The 24,276-nt window shown below is 38.1% G+C and overlaps 1 protein-coding gene across 1 annotated transcript in view; it reads left to right on the forward strand.

The window, feature by feature from the left end:
• Positions 1-182: 182 nt before the first annotated feature.
• GAP43 (growth associated protein 43) overlaps positions 183-24,276 on the forward strand; it is a 131,496-nt gene continuing 107,402 nt past the window's right edge. Inside the window, exon 1 of the mRNA XM_027865775.1 lies at positions 183-242. Coding sequence (XP_027721576.1) covers positions 213-242 — 30 coding nt within the window. The 5' untranslated portion in view covers positions 183-212. The remainder of the gene's footprint in view (positions 243-24,276) is intronic.

Here is a 24,276-nt window from a genome sequence, read left to right on the forward strand (position 1 = left end):
GAGAGAGAGAGAGAGAGAGAGAGAGAGAGAGAGAGAGAGCGCCTATGTGATGAGCAATAGCTGAGGACCTTACAGTTGCTGCTAACTGCCCTGGTGTGTGTGTGTGAGAGAGAGAGAGGGGAAGCAGAAAAGAGGTGGAGAGGGGGTAAAATAAGAAAGAGAGAGCAGGAAAGGAAGGAAGGAAGAAGAAGAGGGGAAGGGACAATACAATCATGCTGTGCTGTATGAGAAGAACAAAACAGGTAGAGCTAAAGATTTTTTTTTTTTCCTGCTTACTGGTAAGAAATTCCCAGACTATTGGATGTGAGGGGAGAAAAAAATCTTTTAACTGCTTCTAGTCTGGACATGATGCTTGCATTTCCTTAACATCTGGTAACTGAATGTTACTTCCCTGCCTTTATTCACGTTTTCTTTACGGTTTGGGTTTAGCGTATGGTCACCGATCGGGAAAAAGCTTGAAAATGTGCTTGGCTGGAGAGAAACAAGGATTCTTTGGGCTACTGACAAATGCTCAGGGTTTTATGTCTCTGATTTTGAGGGTGTGCGTGTAGAAAGGTATGATGTGGTCGTGGTCGGGAGAGAGAAGAGGTGGCCTGAGAAATAGAATATTCTTTATCTTATGTGCAGAATGATAGGGTGCGTGTGGGGGTGATTTTTAGTGTTAAATGTGCCTGTTCTGTCATGCAATTCTTTTTTATGTGCAGCCAGAGATGCTCTATTTCCTACATGCATGTATGTGCCTTGGAATGGGGGGCAGGTGTACTTCAAAAAACAAAAACGTGTGAAGGGTTTTGTTTTTTTTCTCTTTGAAGAAAAAAACTGTTCTTGTGGGTGACTAAAATATTTTTTATTAAAGGAAATAATTAATTCACAGAAAAAGCAATTGGACGTGAAGGGGGGTTGGGAAGCCCTCTTCATGGTCTCCTTCATAGTAAGAGCAGTTAGACAACTGTGCACCAGCTGGTCTGAGGAGAGGGTGGACCACGCCCCTAGGAGCTTTGAGCTCCGATGGGATGGGAAAGACTAGCCGGGTGTTACCTGTTGGAAACCAGTTTTTTTTTTTTCTTTCCTCTTTCCTCTTTTTCTTTCTTCTTTAAAAAAAAATAACTGGTTCCCTTTGGGTCCTTATGGGGCTTCCAGTGGCCAGAGACACCCCAGGCTAAAGATAATAAGCAGGTGACTCATTTTCATCCGGAAGAGGGACAAATACCATATTTCCAGCCCCCAGGCTCCCTCCTTCGACCCCACCCCCACTTTTTTCTCCCTCCATTTCATATTGCTCTCTTACATCTTGAAAGGCATTTTAGAAACTTGACATAGGAAATAAAGAAAAGGACAGTTTACGGAATTCCGCAGTTACCAGCTATCTGAAACTAGGATTCGAACAATCGATGGGGCACATAGTGTAGATCTTTTAGGAAGATTGAGGAGAAAATGTATGCAGGGTGTGTGTGTGTGTGTGTGTGTGCGCGCGCACACACACACACACACGAAGCCCTGGGCAAAGAAATCCATGTAGAACCATGCCCACAGGGTGGGGGTTGGAAAGAGGATTTGGGCATTCTTCCTGTGCAGGTATTGGATACTTGGCAATTTGTAATCCACTCACTAAAAATCCAAACAGGGTGGGGTGGAGGGGAGTGGGCTTGGTGCAGACAGCTAGCGAAGAGCACCTTCAGCCAGCAATGTGGGATGAGGGGTGGAGGCAGAGGTTTATGAAGACGGAAGAGGAAGAGGAAGGCAGACAAGCAGAATGACTGAGCAGTGGGAGGAGAGAGGCAGAGAAGATTCTCTAAAAAAAAAAAGTAGCAGATTTTGGGGTTTTGTAGGGCCCGGTATATTCAGGGAAGAGCAGTGGGGGTGTGGCCCTTCCTGCAGCACTTACAGGGGTCTGGTCCGTGGTTCAGGCAATTTCTGCTTCAGATGCACATGCTTTAAGTCAGGATGCTCCTATCCTGTTTCCATTTTAATATATCAATCAAGAAGACACAGGTGGCCGGGTTATGCACATTGTCAGAGAGATGAACTAAGGTTGCCTCTCTAGTGAAATAAAATTTAGGAAGGAGGAGCCCTGTTTGGGAAGCCAATGCTTTTCCTTAAAGAAGCTTTAATTTTAGAAAGGAAGCAACACCAGTTTAAGAGATTGATTCCCACCCTATTCATACACACACACACACACACTTTTTGACAAAGGAAACTAAGCATGATTTTTAAAAAGGAGAATTAGAACTAAGGGATCACCCTCCTAAAATGAGGCCAGCTGCCATTAGTCAAATCCTTCCTCACTGACAGCCTCATATATGGCTTCTCTGATGTACAAACTGATGACGCTACACTTACAGACTTGGGAGAGTACACGTATGTATATGCGCACATATACTTATGTTCCCGTATACCCATCCATATACAATCAGTTTCTTTATGGCTACATGTGTTTAAACACAAGCAGAAACAGCAGAAATGGGAGAAAAGTGTACACACACACATATATAAGATATGACATATCATATATCTATATAGCCGCACATATGTACATGCCTTGCAAATATATGCAATTGGGTCTGAAAAATCTTCATAGGGAATGTGTACCAGTCCTGGGAGTATTCAATGTACATGCAGTTAGCTCTCAGTAGACTATCACACAGAACAGATGGACCTACTGTAATAAGGGTGTGGGCTCACTGGGACACTGAGTGGCATTTGTATTATATGAGTGATTCAAAAAGTGGAAAGCAGGCTTCCCATTTGTGGGTGATGTGGTCCTAGAATGTCAAGGGCAGAAGCTGATGGCTTCTATCTTTTCCCAGCCATCTTTTCATCATCTTTGCCATTGGTAGGGGGAAAAAAAGCCAGCAAGATCCAGCTAAGGTCTCAACTCTGCCACACCCATGAAATCCAACAGAGCAGTGTGGGAGGGGTGGAGGAGGGTTTTGCGCTTCCTTCCTCTTCCGCATGAGAAGCAGAAAAAAAAGCCACCATATATTTCCAAGTTGCAGTTTACTGCAAATAGGTGGGAAGCCAGCATTAATGAACTATTTCAGCAAATAGCTTTTGCTAGGTCTTGCTGTGTCAGGAGCCTAGGAAGAGAAAAAAAAGTGGAGAAGGATGTGGAGAATGGAGAAGGGATGGAGTGAAGGAGTAGGAGGAGAAGGAGGAAAAATTAATGAATAGCTGACATTTTATTGCTGTAGGATATTAAAATGTCTTGGGCCTCATTTGATATAGCTTAATTACAGTGCACATGGAAGACACTGAAAAACTTGCAAGGTGTGTTAGTACGTAGAGAAGCAGGCAAGGCACAAGAGATGTGGGTGTTTCCTTTTGTTTAAAAAAAAAAGCATTTAGCTTTAGCCAAAGTGAAAAGAGCCATATTGTGTGCTGGGACCTCCTTGAGCAGGGAGTATGGATGTGGTTTAGAATCCTCATTTTACTGGTTTCTCTTTTGCAAGGTTTGAACAGATTAGAAATAATGTTCTTATCCCTTGGTTCCAGGAGATTCCTTCCAGTGGTGAATTGGATGCTTCCTAAATTTCCTATCAGTAAGCCACACCCAATAACTTCCTGCAATAATTAAATGTAGGCAACTCTCCTTAATGCAACAGAAGGTATATTTTAAAAGATGTTTCAGGCAACCATTCAGATGTCCAAATTTAAACAGGAGAAGAAATAGGGAGGCAGTTTTCTTCCAAACATCTTCACAAAGAAGCTCAGAAAATTGTAATGAATCTAAGCATGTATTTATTTCTGGTGAATTTATTCTGTAACCTAGCTCAAGGCTAGAGAGTGAGCCTATAAAAAGTAATTTTTTTCCACCTCTTGGGGGCCTTAGTTTCCTCATTTCTATATGGAAGGGGTTAGTCTAGATACTTTCCAAGGTCTCTTGGTTCTAACATTGTGTGAGTCAGTATACTGTAACTACAGAGTTAATTCTTTTTCTTGCTGATTTGGCACAATTACATAGATCTTCTTTTCATGTTTCATGCTAAAGGGCATCACTGATAGGGAGAATGACATAGGGTCTCTTTTGCTAGCTGTGCAGTGAAATCAAGAATATACCTGTCTTTCACGGAATAATGCCACATGCCTCAGAGTTTTACCTGATTCCAAATGAAGGGTCCTGAGTTCCTTATCTAATTGTAAAAAATGTATCTATTCTTTAGATGCTTCTTTCCATCTGGAGGGAGTATATGAACCCTATAGGCTTCCTTCTAGCCAATAGTCAGAAGAAATGTATAATTAATAGTTGTCCCAAGACAAGATTCTGTGTTTAATCATTCCCTCATTCTAATCATGGGATCGTAGATTTAGAGTTGAAGAGAACCATATAAATTGTCTATCCAGTCATTTTACAGATAGGGAAATTGAGTCCCAAAGACTTGGGCCTTATTGCAGTATAGAGATGAACTTGGGTTATTAATGACTATGTCTTCAAAATACATTCTCTGATAGGTTCTTCTGTGCTGGAAAAGTTTCAATGAATTGTCTCACCATCATTGGCAGACGATTAGCCTAGTTAAGTTCTGAAAGGTTCATTACTGGAAAATTGGGTACTAGGTGATGAATTTTTTGGCCATAGTAATTCATCAAAACCATTTACTAAATGTGACATGGTCTATAAAGAGAACCAATGAAATCAAGAATCATTGAAATACTGAATTAAAAGATGGTAGTAAATGTCATCTCTGCCTTGGTAAATGTGTGTATGTGTATTTGCCCTCCTATTTTTGAAATGTGTCCTTGACCTAGAGTTACCTTCTTTTCAATATGATCAAGTAGTTCATCTAAGAACCAAAGACATCTGATCCTTAAATTGATTTGGACTATGGGCAGTCTATTTTTTAGACTACCAAGATTATGAGTCCCTCTTTAGGATCTGAAGTGGATCAACTCATGAGAAATTTAGTGGTTGTTGTAGTAGAGGAATTCCCTTCCCTTTACTGGCAGAGAGTCTAAGGTAGGAAGATGTCCAAGATCGTAGGTTTCATAGATTTAGAGATGAAAGGAACTTCCAAGGAAATTGAGTCCAAATCCTTCATTTGATATGTAAGAGAACTGAGACCCAGAAAGATTAAACAAATTGCTGAGGGTCACATCACTAATGAGGGTCTGAGGTAGGATTCAAACTCAGATCTTCCTAACTCCCACTTCAGTACTCTATCTACAGCATCACCTAGCTGCCTCATTGTTACCATTGATACATAGACACAGTATGAGATTATATATACTTGAAGGCAAACATGGATCCTTTTTAGGGTCTCTATTTTCAGGTGACCTGGCAAGTTCAAGTAAGTATAGCCGAATGAACACTGGCTGTGAAGTCAGACTACCCAGGTTTGAGTTGTTACCATGTTTTCTGTCTGACTTTGAGCAAGTCTTTCTCCTCTCTGTCCTTGGTTTCTTAATCTGTAAAATGAAGAGGTTAGGTTAGATGATCCTTCGAGTTCTATAAGGCTCTAAAGCTATCATTCTTTTTCCTTATAATTTAATCTGAAGATGGATTTAGAGAAGAACAGAACTTTATGGCTGAAAGATATGAATCCCACAGTCTGGGATTTTTAATAATCCTGATTACAAAATGGCTTCCCAACTTTCATTGTACCTGTGAAATCTATTCCTTTTAAATTTTTTGGTGGCACATTGACACTTAACATTTTGTGCCTCTTGCTCTTCCTTCTGACATTTACCTTCCCTCTTTTGCTGCAATATTTCCATTTCCTTACATTGACTATGTTCAGAATGCTCAAAGACCCAATATGCATTCTGGATGGTCTATACTTAGGTGCATGAGGTCACAAAGATACTTGAGCACAAATTAGAATTCTTTATGAGTAACCACTAACCAGCCAACCATGTAACAATAACACACAAAAGAAAAGAATAGTAAATAGAAGTAAATGCATGAAGGACCTTTGCCATCCCATTTAAAGCTTGAATAGGCTGAAGAGCATTGGACATTCAAGTAGAACTAGTCTAGTCAAAAGTAGGACAGCTTGCAACCCTAACTTTAATAACGAATTCCCCTTACCTGGATGTACCACAGGAGTGTGCCGAAGTCAATGATTATCTGAACCAGGGAGTTGATTGCTTAATTTTCATTGTGATCATTTATACCTCAGAAATCAGCAAACACTACAAATCAGAGCTTGAGATTTATTGTCTTGTGATTACCTAGACTTAAGAAAATTATGGAGAAAATGAGAATAATTCAGATTAAGTTTATAGTATGCCATGGATACATTCCGCTTCTCCTCCTCCCCCTTCCTGCCACCAGAAGGCTAGTTGTTGAACAATTACCAGCACACCTTTGTAAGTATTGTATATACTTCTTCCCATTGCGATGACATGTATCTAACAACCTGAAGTCCCTCTGGTATCAAAAGAACAGATTAGGAAGTTTACACTTTCCCTTCTACTAAGTGTATATTTGAGTGTGTCATACCTTTTATTCTCTGAGTCAACTACAGTTTTTAAAGCTTGACTAGCCTTCCTGAAATTCTCATGCTAAATTCTGACTCTTCCCTCAAGGTTTTTCACTGTCCAGTTCTTTCTCTTTAAAATTTTCCTGTTCTAGTCTTTTCTCTGTATCCTCCCTCTACTCCCCCACCCCCAACAAATTAAATTGTTAAACCACACTTGGGATTTGGAAGCTTACTGTATGTATGACTTTAGATAAATCTTTAATTATTCTGGGCCTTGGTTTCTCCATCTGCAAAATTAGAGGGCTGGACTAGATGAGGTCCCCTCCAGCTCTTGAGTTCTGATCCTATGATCCTATAATCCATGATTTCCTTGGTCTAGGTACTCCCTCCACTGATGCAGATTTCAACTCCTCTTTTATCTTAGTATACTCTCTACTCTCTTCTTGAATTTCTATAGCTGAAGTAATTTATCACCTGGTGGCCAAAATTCAGGTGACGATGATGATGGTGATGTGTTGGGGCAGAAAGGGTCTTCCAGTGTCATTCATTTGCTTTTTTAGAGTCAGTTGTGTTCAAAGACTTCTGTATCATCATAGGTATTCAATTATATGACATGTTAAGCTAGTCATATGTTAAAAAAATCACCATTTTGCTAGAATAATCCTGGGATTTGGGGCCCCAGAAAATGGGCCCCTTGCCCCTCCTTGGTAGGGTCTATCAGAATAGTCTCTGATTTTTTATTACATTTATTTAAAAGCACTCCTTCCACTAATGTAGATTGCAACCTCTCTATACCTTTGTGAATCAGAATTTACTGTGGCCTCCAAAAATCAATACCTACTCAACCTTCCAGTAATAAACCTTTCAACTCAGCTAGCCTGGTCCTCTGCCTATGGCTGACTCATAGTAAACTATCTTTAGTTGGCCAGAGCTGAAATAATTCATAACTTAATGACCAGACTTCTGGTGATGAACCTATTCCAAAGTTTTTGAGAATGGTTCTGGGGTTTTATATCTAACTGAAGATTTTGCATAGTGGTAGATTGTATGAAACCACTAGCATTGTCTTGAGTATCTAGTGTTACCTCCATCCCATGATGAGACATTGAAATAGCAAAAGTTAGGACTGTCTTAAAGTGAAATAGACTATCTTAGGAGATAGCATGTCTCTTCATTGGCAAGTTTTAATCAGAATCTGGATGACCACTTAACAGGTAGGATGTTGGAAAGATACTTTTTCAGGTATGGATTGGACTCAGAGATAAATATAATGACAAACTTCGGTTCAAAAAATCAACCTCACAAATTCATGATGGAAAAGGCACAAGTTGCACTTTGAAAAAAAAAAAAACCTCAAGGTTTTTGTGGACTTAGTAACAATAAACTATGGTATGACCATGAATAAAGCTACCATCATTCTGGAATTTATTCCAAGATGTATACCTCTGGGGATATAAGAATGTTGATCATGCTATACTTTGCCCTATTCTCACTGTACTTAGAGGGCTGTGCTCAGTTCTGCCACTACCTTTTAGTATGTTGCCGTTGTGGTTGTTGAGTTGAGTTGTTGAGTCACCCAACTCTGGGTGACCTTGTTTGGGGCTTTCTTGGGAAAGATACTGGAGTGGTTTGCCATTTCCTTCTCCAGCTCATTTTATAGATGAGGAAACTGAGACAAAAAGGGTTAGGTAACTTCCCCACTGTCACACAGCTAGTAAGCCCTGATTTGAACTCAGGTCTTCCTGACTTCAGGCCTGGTGCTTTATTCACTGTACCACCTAGCTGCCCATTTTAGTATGGATATTGATAAAATGAAGAGCCTTGAAAAGAAACAGCTTCAAATTCATGTTATATAAAGATCAGTGGAAGGAACTGGGGAGGTTTAAGCTTGAAGAAGAGGAGATGTTGTAGTGAGTTTCAAGTATTTAGAGGGTTGCAGTTGGGAAAATTGGTTTGATTTGTTCATTTTGGCACAGTGGACAGATAACTAGACTGTGAGTCAAGAGTGAAGAAGATTTAATCTCTCAGTGCCTCCAAGAACATTTTTAAGACTATAGACTTCAGAGAATATATCATCTCACATGAAAGAATTTTCTCATTAACAAGTTCTTTATATCAATGAAATAACAAATCTAGTCCCTATCCTCCTCAGTTTAGCCCCAAAGGGAAGAATTAGGATTAATGGGTGGAAATTAGAAATAGGTGAATTTAGGCTTGTTGAAGGAAAAAAAAAACCCTTCCAAAAGTGATATGTTTAAAAAAGAAACAGCTTGCATCAGAGATAATGGATTCTCCCTTGTTGGTTTTCTTCAGGTGGAGGATGGCAGACCACTCCTCAAGTATGTTGTAGAAATGATTCTTCAAGTATTGGCTAGACTAGAAGGCAGCTGTGAAGTCTCTTCCAACTTTGACATTCTGTTATTTCATTCTTCTGTTTCTGAGGTCCCTGCCAACCCTTAAATTCTGTGATTCTTCCTCAAGTAGAACTTTGCAGAAGGATTTAATAAATTAATCTCTCTTAATGCTAATGTGCTAATGGAATAGGACCAATGGAGAGATGGAAACTTCTGGAGTCAATGTTATTTACCCTTAAGTAATTTTAATTGTGGTAATTTCTATGAGATCAGAAGGGAGCATTCTCCATGGCATGCCAGTAAGGAAGATGTGTTGGGACAGAAAGGGTCTTCCAGAGTCATTCATCTGCCTTTTTAGAGCCAGTTATGTTCAAAGACTTCTGTACCATTGTAGGTATTCAATAATATCTTCTTGTTGGAAGTTAATTCTAAATTACCCTCCATCTCATTTGAGTTTCTGTGGCTCATGTTTAGGACAGGATAGAGTTTTAGATCAAGTCTAAGTACTTGCAAATTTGGATTCTGCCTTGTTCTAAAAATTCATTTTCCTTAATATGGACTTAGCACATTGGGAGTACTGAGTGGCAGCTAGGCTTATGATAATTGAATAGCTGTGATTTTGTTTTCCTAGAACCCAAAAGTCCACCCACAAATTAAACCATCAGCTCCTAGTCAGGGACTACATCTAACCCAATCACATGTCTTGATGAACACCTTGCACATAGGAAGAACTCATTGTTTATTAAATGAATGAATTCAAGCATAGTTAATTTAATTAGGCATAGAAGTGAATTGAATGATAGCTGCAATTAATTTGAAGGGATTAGAAAAAACAACTTGTGGTCACAGGACAATCTTTTCCCCCCTTTTTTGATCGTGTACACAACTAATGGTCAGGAAACACAAATCAACCATAATTCTAGACATAGTTACATACACGTATATGCATATGTACTTATACATATGAACACACACTCACAAACATATATATGTGCATATGAATGTATATACTATATTCCATAGAAATTCTAAATAGAATAATAATGATGTATATATAAATTATAGAAATATAAACTTTATACATATGTACTATCCTATATCTGATCATGGCATGGAGATGACCCTCTGGTAGGTCCTGCCAACTAATAATGCTAGGAGTTAGGGGTCTAGTGAAAAATCATATCTTTTCCTTCTTTGACATTGTGTGTGAGATACCTGTCAACTCTTAATTCCTGTGATTATTCCTCAAGTATAACTTTGTGGAAGGATTTAATCAACTAATCCCTCTCAATCATTGGTCTTACCAACCAAGAAGTCTTCAAATAGGAGTCTAATGAAAAACTATATCTTTTTGCTTGAACTAGCTAAGTTCAAGAAAGCTCATCTCTAGGTTAGTCACATGGTGATGCAACAACTCTAAGTGATCACCTGAAAGTCTGTAGAGGGGTTGATACTTCCTCCTCAAATGCAGAGCAGCAATTTATAATCCCACAAAGATTCCTGGATCTCTCAGTGGTTAAGTAACATGGTCACACAGCTCACAACTGTTACAATAAAGGCATGAATCCAGATCTTCATGACATTAAAGTGAACCCACTTCAGCATGCTACTCTTCATCCCACCCACCCTGACACACATGTAGTCACATATGTGTCTACCTATGCACATTCTAGTCTCTTATATTCACTCAAGAGATTTGATGAGCTAGTTTTTACCTTCAGTGAAATTAAGTTTCATCTTTGCTCTATTCCTATTTTCCTCCAATCTGAACTCTCTTGCTAAGATAGTTTGCTTATTGTTATCCGTATCTCTGAGGGCAGAGATTATTTTCTTTTTGTCTCTGTATCACTAGAGTCTTGCACAGTATCTCATTTGTTGTTTAGTCACTTCGGTCATGTCTGAGTCTTGGTGACCCTATTTGGGGTTTTCTTAACAAAAATACTGGAACGGTTTGCCATTTCCTTCTCTAATTCATTTTACAGATGAGGAAACTGAGGCAAACAGGGTCTGATACATAGTTATAATAAGAGTTTAAGAAATTCTTCCTCCCTTTCTGCCCATTTTCAGCTCCCTTTTGCATATTTTTTTTGCATATTGTCTTTTGTTAGTAGAATGTAAACGCCTTTAAGTCAGAGACTTTTTGTGTATATTTGTATTCCCATTGCTTTGCACAGCGCCTAGAACATTTGTTGCTCTTGAGTCATTTTCAGTCATATCTGACTCTTTATGACTCCTTTAGGGGTTTTCTTGGCAAGGGTACTGGAATAGTTTGCCATTTCCTTGTCCAGCCGATTTTATCCATGAGGAAATGGAGGCAAACAGAGTTAAGTGACTTGCTCAGGGTCTGAAGCCAGATTTGAACTCAGGAAGATGTCTTCCTGACTCCAGGCCTAGCACTCTATCCACTGCGCCCCTTAGCTGGCCTGCCTTAAACATAGTAAATGCTTAATGAATGCATCTTGCCTTGCCTTACTGATTAAATCCTGCTATTGGTAGAATGCCTATCCTTTTTGTCCCCAGCATGTTAATCTGTTTAAAGGTAGTAATAACTACAGGTCCCTTCTGTCACTTTTGGGAAGAGGAATAATGAAAAAGGTTTATGAGAAGCTTCACTGGCAGCTAGCCTAACTGTGAAGAGATAAGAACTATGATGTGATTATTGCTCATTTGAGGGTGTGTTGTTTGTTCATAACTTTTCTTTTTTCACTTACAAGGGCTCCTAGGACCAGTTTCCTCAAAAGGATTACGGTATGTGGAGTATGAAATTTAGCTCCTTGTGAGTGATATCACAGAAATGGTATTCCTTAACATTAGTCATCTCATTCTGAATGTTCTTGAATTAATTCCAGCGATAATCACCATATTTCTCTATTTTTAGAAAGCTGGTGCATCCCAAAATATTGAGCTGTTATCTCCATATGCACCAGTTTTCTCTAAATGTAGGACTTTGGGTAATTATCCTTTCCAGCCACTATTTGTAATCCCAGTTCCAATAAATAATGACTCAGAAATGTCATCTTTCTGTGAAAATTTGAAAGATCATTATATATATATATCTCACCATTAATAGTTCATATAATGACTATGTTGCAGAGCCTAGAAGAGGGAATGAAGACAAAAATGAAAGATCTTCAAAGGTTAAAGACTCACATAGAAAAATTAAAGGGATTTGCTGCTTTTTCATGAGGCACTTAAACCTCATGAATCAGCAGAACAAGGGAATGGGGGAGGGTAAAAAAGAGAGAAGAGCGTCTGGCAATGATAGAATGCTCATTTTCTTTGCAGTCAGCCCAGTTCCTACTTGTGATCATGAGAAATACCACACCCATTTTTCCAACGGGGAAAAGTACCAGGCACTGTGCTAAACCCAAGAGATTAAAAAGACAAAAATGAAACAATTCTTGTCCTCAAAGAGCTGTATGGGGCAGATGGTTTTCAGCAAGAGAGGGCATCTTGGAAGCAACTAGGGGAGGAGCAAAGAAGAAACATGGTCTCACTGAAAGTACAAACTTGCAGGTCAGATCTCATGAGTGCGTATAAGCTGAATAGAATATGCACAAATAAGCCAATCACATTGACACTGAGGTAATTGTAGCCTATGAATAAACTTATTCTACCTACCAGTTTCCATTATACATATGGTAGAGGAGTGACACTAGCTGCTTAAAATATAAAAATCCTCATTTATAAGACAGGTTTAAGAGATGATAATTACAAAATGATTCACTTATAAAAATTCATTACAGGGATCCTTTAAATAGGAAGCTCTTTATTTACAAAAGAAAAATCAATTTACATATAGCTTTTTAGGAACTTATTGATTTTGTTAAGTGCATTACACCTATATTATTTCTTATTTGCCACTCTTAGTTCTTATAGAGTACCACTGGGATTATAAATGGTTAGGAGAATAAGCACTAATCATTTCCCTACTCTTCAGTACACAATGTATTTCCAAATTTTGTTCCCCCTCAATTTGTTGATTTTAAAGGGAGAGAAGATAATAGCAACAGTTTGAGGTGTTTTACACACATACACACACACACACACACACATGCGCACACACACATATACATGTGTATATATATATATATATACATATATATTATTTCCTGTAGTAGAATGTGAGCTTTTTTTTTTTTGAGGGTAGGGACTGTTTTCACTTTTTCTTTCTTTTCCCAGTCCTTAGCACAGTGACTACTAGTACATAGGAAGTGCTCAAAAAGTACTCAAGGGATTGATTTTTTTCCTTTTCTTTTGGAATTAAATACTATAATTTAAATACACAATTAAGAAAAGAAAAAGAAACATGTAAACTTAAATACAAAATAAGAAAAGAAAAAACAAGCATGTCATGTGCATAGTAGAACATAATAGAGAATTAAAAATATATAACAAATTTCTTATGGATTGATTTTTTATAGAGTTTTAGAATTATAAAGGCCTTAACCACCATGATCTCATTTAATGTTCAACTTTGTGAGAGAGGCAGAGCAAAATTATTCCCAATTTACAAATAAAGAAACTGAGGCCCAGAGAGATTGTGACTTGCTCCAGGTTATGCATCCAGTTGGTGGTGAAGGGGAAATGAGATTTGAGTATTGATCCTGTGATTCTTTCCAGAAGAGCTCTCTATTCATTGCTCTTTTCACTAGACTACCCCATGAAAAAGAATTCTGAGACTTTACATGTAACTGATCATAAGCCCCTCATTTCATCCACAGTTAGGAGCTTGATGACCCTTTTTCTACTGCCTGTTGAGGGTTTACTGGATTACTATTTGTGGAATACAAACATCTCAAAGCATCCTGCTATAATGCTTTTGAAGATTAGTGATAGGAATTAAGGGTTCAGGTCTCTTAGTTACTTTCCAGAGTTTTGAAATTTATCCTCAACTCTTCCATGTACCGTAGAGAGAAGATATTTGCAGATTTTCAAAAGTCTTACAAAGAAGCCATGATTTTACTATGGGGTAAGGTGTGCTGACATTGCAGATTGGTGTTTGGCAATCACTTGGAATAAAATCTTGCATGTTAATCCCCTTAATCCATTGCTCCTTAGGGTTCTGAGAACCTTTGATTAAAAGACACAGGATGAGAGCTTTCATTAACTAAGCCAGATTCTGGATTCCGGCCACTAATAGGCATTTTGCTCCAGAGGTATATAGGAAGAAGTGAGCAAAAGACTCAAACCCCAACACTGTCTCCCTTTCATCCTGAGAAATCCATATTATATGTGAGCCTCAGGTAATCTATCATGGAGGAGGAAGCTAATAGTTGTTTAACAGACACTCAGAACTCTCTATCACTGTTAAATAAAGAATTCTTTAGCTAATGGAAACTGTAGAAGTAAATAATTCCCTTAAATTTTGTTATTGTTGTTGTCCTGTTATTTCTGACTCTTCATGACCTCATTTGGGGTCTTCTTGGCAAAGATATTGGAGTGGATTGCCAATTCCTTCTCCAGTTCATTTTACAGATGAGGAAACTGAGGTAAACAGAGTTAAGTGACTTGCCCAAGTTCACACAGCTAGTAAGTGTCTGAGGTCAGATTGCAACTCAGGAAGAATAGTCTTCCTGACTCTAGACCCAGGGCTTTATCCATTGCACCACCTAACTGCCCTTAAAAAATTAGAGCACAAAATTCTAGCAAACAACAGTCACAGGTACTTTAATGGTCATAGCTGGCCCAAACCACACTTTCTGAGTATCATCTGAATAATGGCATGAACAAGAATATAGGACCTTCATTGAGAAGTCTAAGAATTACGTTCATACCCCAAGTCGCCTCCATTGCCTCCAATCCAAATTCCATCTCAATCTCAATTTGCTTTTTGATAAGAAATGACTATTGCTTTTCTGTGAAGCAAAGACCATGAGTTAGTGCCCTCAAATCATTGCTCCCATTCCTATTTCCACTATGTGGTTTAGCACAACTCACTATTTCTTGGCCAGGCTATTGCTTTTTGGCACAATTATAGAGTCACAACATTTTGGATCTGGAAGGGACCTCAGAGATCATCTGGTCCAATGCTTTCATTATCAGATGAAGAAACAGTCAGGCCCAGCAAGATGAAGTAACTTGCCCATGGTCACACAGCAAGTTAGTAGCAGAGCGGGGATTAGAATCAAGGTCTCCTGGTAGCTGTTAGTGGATTGTTCTTTCTACTATACTCCATCTCTTTCTTGTGCTATATGAAATTGATTGTCACATAGCACAAATTTGGGTCTGTTTTGTTAAATATACCTTATCAGTTCGATTCCATTCAATAAACACTAAGTACCTTTGTGCCAGACACTAGGGCTACAAAGACAAAAAAATTCAAGCAGGTCCTGCCCTAAAGAAACTTACTTTTTATTAGAGAACTACATGCACACATATGGGTTAATATAAAATAAATACAAAGCAATTGGGAGGGGGGCAGTACTAATAGCTGGTGGGATCATGAAAAGCCCCTAGTACAAAGTATCACTTAAATTCACCCTTGAAGGGACTTAGGAATTATGGGAGTCAGAGGTGGGGAGGGAGGTCTGGGAGAAACATGGAAACAAGAGATGCAATGTCCAATAAAGGGGCCATCCAGTAGGCAAATTGGGCTGGATAAGGAATGTGTGATGGATAGTAAAGGATATTGTTATCAAATTAAACTTTTCATTGGAGTAATCTGTTGGGTAGATTATTGCTATCTAATTTTATTGCTTTGAACAATGATGATATTATATCCTGTGAGGTCCAACTAAGGTATGATTGCATTTGACTGGAAAGAAGAAAATTATGGGGAAATGATCCCAACTTTCTTTACCCTTCTACCCATAAGAACAAATAAATAAAAAGAAGGAAATTTAAGGACCCACTGACATTTGAATTTTTTACCGTTAGATCAGTAAGTCTCAAATGAAATTCTTTCCTCTTCCTTGCCCCTTTCATCTAATCACTCAGTAAGTACTCTTGATACCTTCGCTTGTCATATCTCTTACTTGGATTCATTCTTTTCCATTTCCACAACTACTCACTTCAGGTTCTTCCCATCTTACCCTTGAACCAGCACTAGACTTAAAACTACTGCCAGATTGGAAGTGGAGGGGGATTGAAGAAGGTGGCATGGGCCCATATTTTCATTTTTGTGGGGAACTCAATGTTTTGGAAACACTCTCCATTAATTTATATTAACAACTCATATCTAACACCTAGGTAGTGAAGTAGATGGGGTGCCAGACCTGGAGTCAGGAAGACTCATGTTCTTGAGTTCAAATTTGGCTTCAGACACTTAGTAGCTTTATGACCCTGGGCAAGTCACTTAACTTTGCCTCAGTTTCCTCATCTGTAAGATGAGCAGGAGAAGGAAATGGCACACTATTCCAATATCTCTGCCAAGAAAACCCCAAGTGGAGTCATGAAGAGTCAGACATGATTAAAAAATGACTGAATGTGAACACATATAACTTACAGTCTTTGAAAGTTGCCTATGGTACTGAGAGGCTAGATTACTTACCCATGGCAATGCAGCAAATATGTCAAACTAAGTCTTCCAAGCTTCCATGGCCCTCTATCCACTATATTATGCTGCCTTCTAAGGTCCCTAAAACAGTACTCTGATCACGTTTTGACCTTTCTTGAAAATCTCCAATTTCCTCATTGCTTTGACAACCTAAAACAAACTTGGCCAGCCATATAACTGTTAGTAGATTATTATATTGAGTTGAGTTGTGCCTTGCCTCCTTATAACTTATATCCATTGGTTCTAATCCTGACTCGAAGGGCCTATCAGAACAAGTCAAAGCCTTTTTTGATAAGAGAAAATATTTTTAAAATTCTTAACACGGTGCTCAGCACACAGTTGGTACTTAATAAATGTTTGACCCCTCCTTCCTTCTTCTACTTGACAAACAGTCAAATATTTGAAGACTACTGTCATGTTCCTCTGGTTTTATCTCCTGTAAGTTAAATATTCATAATTCCTTTAATCAATCTTTTTAGGCAATTATTGTGTCTCCATCCTTCTACTCATATTCTTCTCAAAATGTGCCCCAAGCTAGATGCAACATTCCAGCTAAGGTCTGACCAGGACAGGGTCCACTTTGTGACTATCACTTCTCTCTATCTGAACTCTATACCATACATCTACAATTGCGTCAATCCTCTTTGCATACCCTGTGATCCAAGGACTCTGACCTTCTTGCTGTTTCTCCCATATGACACTTCACCTCTTGATTCCTTGACTTTTCACTTCTTGTCCTCCATGTCTGTTCTCTCTTCCCACCTCTTCCTGCCTCCCCTGTCTTCCTTCTAGTTTCAACTCAGATCTCACCTTTAAGAGGCCTTTCCTCCCTCCCCATTAGTGACTTTCAAGATTATTTCTTATTTACACTGTATTTACAAGGTATTCCAAAAATCTTAGTGTAGTTTTAAGCAATTTAAGCTTAAAACTACTAAAGCTATTAAAACTTAAAACTGCACTAAAAACTTTTGGGATGATATTTATATCTCACATGTACGTAAGTTTGTTTTTTTTAACATTAGAATGTGATCTTCTGGAGGGCAGTGACCATTTTTGCCTTTATTTGTATTTGCACTTAGCTTGGTGCCTGGCACACATTGGGCAGCTGGGTGGTGCAGTGGAAAGAGTGCTGGATTTGGAATCAGGAAGACTCCTCTTCCTGAGTTCAAATCCAGCCTCTGACACTAACTGTGTGACTCTGGGCAAGTCACTTAATCCTGTTTGCCTCAGTTTTCTCTTCTATAAAATGAGCTGAAGAAGGAAATGGCAACCAACTCCAGTATCTTTGCCAAGAAAACCCTAAATGAGGTAATGAAGAGTCACACACATATGAAAAATGACTGAATAACAAACAACAGTAGTGCTTGGCACATAGTACTTGCTTAATAAATGTCCACTGACTTAATAATACAATATGATATTACTTTGTGACTAAACTGAGCCTGGAATTCACTAAGACCTGCAAGTCTTACCACATGAATTGTTGTCTAGTCATGTCTTTCCCAACCACAATTTAGAGACAAATATTTCCATGGAGAGCAATGTGGGCTGGTGCTGGTCATAAAAATGTGTACAAGCCTCAAGAAAGTTGTGTGTAGTAAACTGAGGAAATCAAGCCCCTGTTTTCTTGTTATTTAAGTACTACAGGCCTACCCAGACCACATTTATTCTATTAATACTTTGGAAAAGGCTATATAATACTTCTATCTTGTTTTTTCTCCTAAAATCACTTTCTGCTCTTTTACAACTCATCTTAGCAACCAATATTCTAATTACATCTTAACACATTAGGTTTTTGACTCCTAAATACAAAAATCATACTAACCTGTGTCCCCTGCCCCAATCAGAAAAGGTTCCATCTTTGTCATTTAATTCTGCCAATTTCATGTCATGGAGGGTCCTATACCAGGGATATCAAACATGGGATGCACAACACTTCTGAGTGCCCCTGAACCATGCTAAAATTGGAAAAGATTTGACACTATAAATAAAATCCAATAGATCATATTTGATAATGTTAATATGTAGTTTTCTAATTCAACATGAGGCCTTCAGGGATCCTTATGTATGGTTTAATGGCTCTATTTCTGTTTGAATTTGACACCACTACTCTATCCAACACTACCTGTAGAAAGGTATAGTTTATTGTTGGTGGAGTTGTGAACTGATCCAATCATTTTGGAGAGCAATTTGAAACTATGCCCAAAGGGCCATAAAACTGTGCATACCTTTTGATCCAGCCATACCAATACTAGGTCTGTGTCCCAAAGAGATCATAAAAGTGGGAAAAGGACCTACATGTACAAAAATGTTTGCAGCAGCTTTTTTTGTGGTGGCAAAAAATTGAACATTGAGGGGATGCCCATCAATTGGCAAATGGCTGAACAAATTGTGGTATATGAATGTAATGGAATAATCTTATTCCATGAAAATGATGAGCAAGAGGATTTCAGAAAAACTTACACAAACTGATGCTGAATGAAGTGAGCAGAACCAGGAGAACATTGTACACAGTAACAGCAACATTGCACAATGGCCAACTTTGATAGATTTAGCTCTTCTCAGCGATACAATGATCCAAGACAATTCCAAAAGGCTCATGATGGAAAATGCTATGCACATCCAGAGAAAGAACTACGGAGTCTGAATGCAGATTGAAGCAGACTATTTTCTCTTTTTTTTTCTTTCTCATGGTTTTTTGCTTTTGTTCAGGTTCTTCTTTCACAACATGACTAATGTAGAAATATGCTTAATATGATTGTACAAGTGTAGCTTATATCAGATTGCATGCTATTTTGGGGAGGGGGGAAATTTAGAACTCAAAATCATATAAAAGTGACCAATGAAAACTAAAAATAAATATACATGTATATGTACATGTACATATATTAAAGAAAGATACAGTTTTCCCCATGCTGTACTTGGACAGTTGATTTTTAGTATTTATTTCAGATGCATTATTTGGTACCTGTCAATTTTTATTGCTATTAATCATTATTTACTTAATCCTTAATACACAGCTAAGAAGAGGGTTAAGACCAAGCAATTCTAGACCTTACTCAAGTAGGGCTCACTGTCCACTGAGATAAAATTCACAACTTTAGAAACAATAATGTAATTAATTTTCTTCTCCAATGACCTACCATCAGGGTCATTCTTGAAGTATTACTTTTTATTTAAAATTTTTTTTTCTTACATTTTAAGGTCTGAACTGTCCCTCTCCCTTTCTCCCCACCCTGCACTAGAAAAGACCATCATCTGAAGCAAATAATAAATATATGTAAAATCATACTATACATACTTCTATTTAATAGTTCTTTCTCTGGAGGTAGATAGCATCTTCCTTCATAGGTCCTTTATAGTTGATTTGAGTACTTATAATACTCAGAATAACTTATTAATTCACAATTATTCTTTGAACACTATTGCTGTTATTGTGTACAACATTCTCTTGGTTCTGCTCATTAATATTATTTTTAACTTATTCTTCCCTTTTTCATGATGTTGAGTATGGTATATTGGGTTGTGGTTTCTAGTTGCTCTTCTTTTCCAGTTAGAAAATTAAAATTTTTAATTTCTTAGCTCTTCTTGTGTTTTTCTTTTTCTTTCTTTTTTTGTTACCTATGTTACATTGGCATCCATATGTTTTATGATATGTCTTTGAAGCCCTATTACAAAAATGCTGGCTAAAGAGATTGTATTTGGGAATTTCTCCATCCACATACAGGGAACTAACAGACTCTCAAACCTTTCTACCTCTAATATTCCCTGATAAAAATGAAAAAAAATGGGGAGATAATTCCTGATGGCTGGTCTGCTACAGGAGTAAGAAAGAACTCTTCCAATAGGTGTGAACAATGAGAAGTAAGTTCCCAAGATTTTCTTTCCTCCTGTCCCCACTCTCTCCTATCCACCTGCATACTCTTCCACTCACCCCATTTGTAAGGCTAGTGACTGATTGTTTTTCAAAAGTAGAAAAGCATAGCTAATAAAATGGACGGCAGAATAAGCAGTCAAAAGATCTTGATAGACTAGAATAGAGGGATGGCAGCTAACTTGATGAAATGTTGTTGTGATAAATGTAAAGTTCCACACTTGGGCTCAAAAACCAACTCTACAATGATATGATAGGTTAGAAAGTTCACGTGGAAAATATCTTGAGTTTTTACTAGATCTAAAGCTTAATATGAGTCAACAGCATAATGTGAGAGCACAAAAAATTAATGTGAACTTCACCTACATGAATGGAAATATAGTTTCCAAAATGAGGAAGTGATAACTGCTATTTTTTTGCCCTGATTAGACCAACATGTGGAATATTGTGTACAGTATTAAGTGTTATCCATTTGAAAAGGTGCACTATTATGTAGAATCGAGTGAATAGCTTAATGAGGGGTCTTGAAACTCTGAAATACAATGATTGATTAATTGAAGGAACTGGAGATGCTTGACTTGGAGAGGAGAAAACTAGGAGATAATAAGAGTTGTCTTTAAATATCTGAAGGTTTCTCACATGGAAGAGGAATTCATTTTCTTTTGCTCCAGAGGGAAAGACTAAGACCAATTGTTGAAAGTTATAGGGAGAGAGATTTCAATCCAATATTTGGGGAAAAAATTCTCAATCATTGGAGCTATCCAACAATAAAATGGGTTGTTTCAGTCAGTATTGCATTGCCCATCAGATCAGACGCTGGTTGACTTGCTTGGGAGGGGATTACTGCTCAGGTAAAAGATGGGGGAGATCTGAAATCTTCTAACTTTGAGATTCTTTGGTTCTTTGGGAGTGTAGGCTGAAAGGTAAGGGAAAGCAAAATAGCTTCACTGTGGCACAAAGCTCCTATTTCATTTCATAACTATGATACTAGCTTTAACAATGTTATGGGTTAAATAGGCTTTTGTGGTCAGGCCAGGGGGTACTAGTTGTTCAAAGCAAAGGTATTTAATGAAACAATATAATAAGAGAAGTATTAATAAAATATTCCTGCCTTCAATAAACCAGAGGTCCAATAGGAAATAGGTGTTATGGGAACATACGTGGAGGAGAAACTCATGCCTCTGAAACTGCAACGCCGCTCATGCCTTCTGGTACTGTCATTGCAATACTTGCACTGGGCCTGCTTCCAGCTGGTCTCCTCTGGCCATGATTTCACTGGGCAGGAGGTTGTAGAATTTCCCTTTTCTTCCAGCTTCTGGCTTCAACTGAGTTGTTAACTTCTCCATATGAAAAAGAGTAAGCTCTGCCATCTCTCTTTTAGCTTAGAGCCCAGAAGCTTTTATTCTATAGCTTTTTTTTTTTTAAGACAGATTTCACACATCTAGTAAATGAACTAGAGGGGAGTGGGGTTGGAAACCTTAGCAGATTTTCCCAGCATAAGGAGGGTTTTTCTGTTCACAGGGTCTTGGCTATAAAAGGAGATTCTTCACCCAAAGGAGATTTCTTGCCCGAGGAGCTAAGATCTTTAGAAAAATGCAACAATTCCAGTTAATTAATGTTTGAATGTTTAAATCAATTTTATAACTATTTTATAGACGTTTTGCTTACCAAGGAAAGAATCTCTATCTGAAACCTTAATTTGACTTGCCGTTGGAAATACTTTGTGAATCTCTACTCAATAAGTGTTTGCTAATGTCTACCCAGGCAACCTTGTTTTAGAGGTTGCCCTTCCAATAAACTTCCAAGGGGGCTCCCTACCTCCAATATTTTCAACCCCAATATTCTTTTAGTCTCTCATGTGAAAAGATGAAGAACAGAAAATACACAAGGACAAAACAATATCCAGAGGTAAATGTCCTGTCCTGCCTGACCATGGTCTTGAGTCATAAACATGTCTCTATCTCTATCTCTGTTTATATATCTATCTCTATATCCCCCCCCACTCACTCTTTATCATCTCTATCTATATAGGTATATACATTATTACATCTATATGTATAGACAGATACAAATCTGAATAGATATCTATATAGAGATGGAACTATCTATCTAGAGAGATATTGAGATCTGTATATGTAGGGAGATGTATCTATCCATATATGCACATATACACATGCATCCATTAAAGCTTAAAATGGCATTAAAACTTATGGGACACTCTGTGTGTCTTATCTCTATCTCCTCATTTCATATAAGAAAAAAAATATTCCTGAAGACATCAGTATATTTTATTCCACATTTTTGTCCCTAATGCCTAACACAGTATACTTAACAATATTTGTTGAATGTTATTGAATTGGATTTGGTTATTTCCATGGGAAAATGTATTCTGAGTTCACAATAATAAACTTACAAATGCATTTGGAATATACTCCATTTGTAAGGTGGAGATTACTTGTCTTTTCTAATCATTGATTATCCCGGAATTCCCAATTCTTGATGATGAATGTGGTTGAACTCCAAGAAGACCCATTTCTTCCTTAGGGATTACAAGTAGATGAACATTAAAGAAGAAGAGATGAAGCTGATTTCAACTGAAAAAAATGAGTCACTTTTCTTGGTTGTGCATTTGTTATTTCAGTGATTATGTGGGAGGCGGAGAAGGCACAGAAGTGATTCTGCATAGCTTAGTAAGTAGAGAAACAAAAGTCTTCACAATGCAGAAAGGGCTGGATTGGAGGCAAGAGAATCTGACAAGAGAATAACAATCACAAGTAGGGCCACTTGATGTCACAGAATTTGAAGGAAGGTCACTCCTATCCCACTCGTTTGGCTTTCTGCTTTTCATTTTCCTCAGGTATTCCCATAATTCAGTAGAGAAACTCTAAAAACAAACAAACAAAAAGCAATAACTCCAAAGAGACTGTGATAATAACTGTGCTTCATTGTTTGCAAAACATGTCACTTAGATTATCTTACTTGGGCTTCATATTAACCTTCTGTGGAATGCCCCACAGGTATTATTACCCCTGTTTTACAGAGGAGGAAATCGATGGTCCAAAAAGTCACATACTTAGTTCCAGTCACAGTGAGTGACAGAGACAAAATTAATCCCAGGCCTTCCTTACTGCAAAGTAGGCATTCTGTCCAGAATGCCGTACTGCCTCTGCTTGCGACTCTTGGCAAGACCCAGGATTAATCTGTTGATTTGGCACACTTAAAGAGTCTAGGCCGTACCAAATTTTCATGCCCCAGGAATCATTAACTCCTTGAACTAGTCCTTAAATCTGAGAGAGTCTTCTTACTTTAGGGCATTTGTTTAACCAAGAGCTTACCACTCCAACAGTAATGACTGGTCACCTTTTAGTATAAATGTCATTGGAGAAGCAAGACTAAAAGAATGTCAAAACTACTTGCCATTCCGTGCAAATACTTTACCCTTTTTTCCATTTTACCAAAGCCTGTTCTGCTTTCACAATTCTGTTTAAAGCTCCTCCATGAAGACTTAGTTGGCTAATCCCACTTTGCTCCAGTCATTGCCATTACAACAAGAACCTATTACCCCTTCTACCTTTTTAGACTTTCCACCTCTTTAATTTTCTTCCCTCCTTCTTCCCCTTTTCTTTCCCTCTCTTCCTCCCTTATCTCTTTCTTCCTTTCCCTCTTTTTCTTTCCCTCTCTTTCCTTGTTCTCCTTTCTTTTCTCCCCTTCCTTGCTTCCTTCCTTTCTTTATAGGGATTCTGAGTGGAGCTATAGAGAAAAGTCTTACCAGAAATTATAATGGTGGGGGCTAACTCCCAGTGTAGCCTATCTGGTGATCAAGGCAAAGGTCCCTGGAATCCAGGCAACCGTACTGATTATACAGAAGTGGTGCATAAATGAGAAACTCTCTCTCCAAACAAGTGGTAACTCAGCTCTGCCCCAAGGATCACTGGAAATGTTGAGCAGTTTATTTCCCCAGGGTGGCATCAGGGTGACTCCAGAAAGCAATTTGTTACTGAATAGGTGGCCGTTGTCACAGAGGAAGAGTGGCAGATTTACTGTAGGAATACATACAAAAATACAAGTTCTTGATCTGAAAATAAGCCAACCATATCTCCTAATATCCTGGCATACTTGATATTCTATAAG

This window comes from Vombatus ursinus, unplaced genomic scaffold, assembly GCF_900497805.2.
Source record: "Vombatus ursinus unplaced genomic scaffold, bare-nosed wombat genome assembly UNPS02001419.1, whole genome shotgun sequence".
NCBI classification, from domain to species: Eukaryota; Metazoa; Chordata; class Mammalia; order Diprotodontia; family Vombatidae; genus Vombatus; species Vombatus ursinus.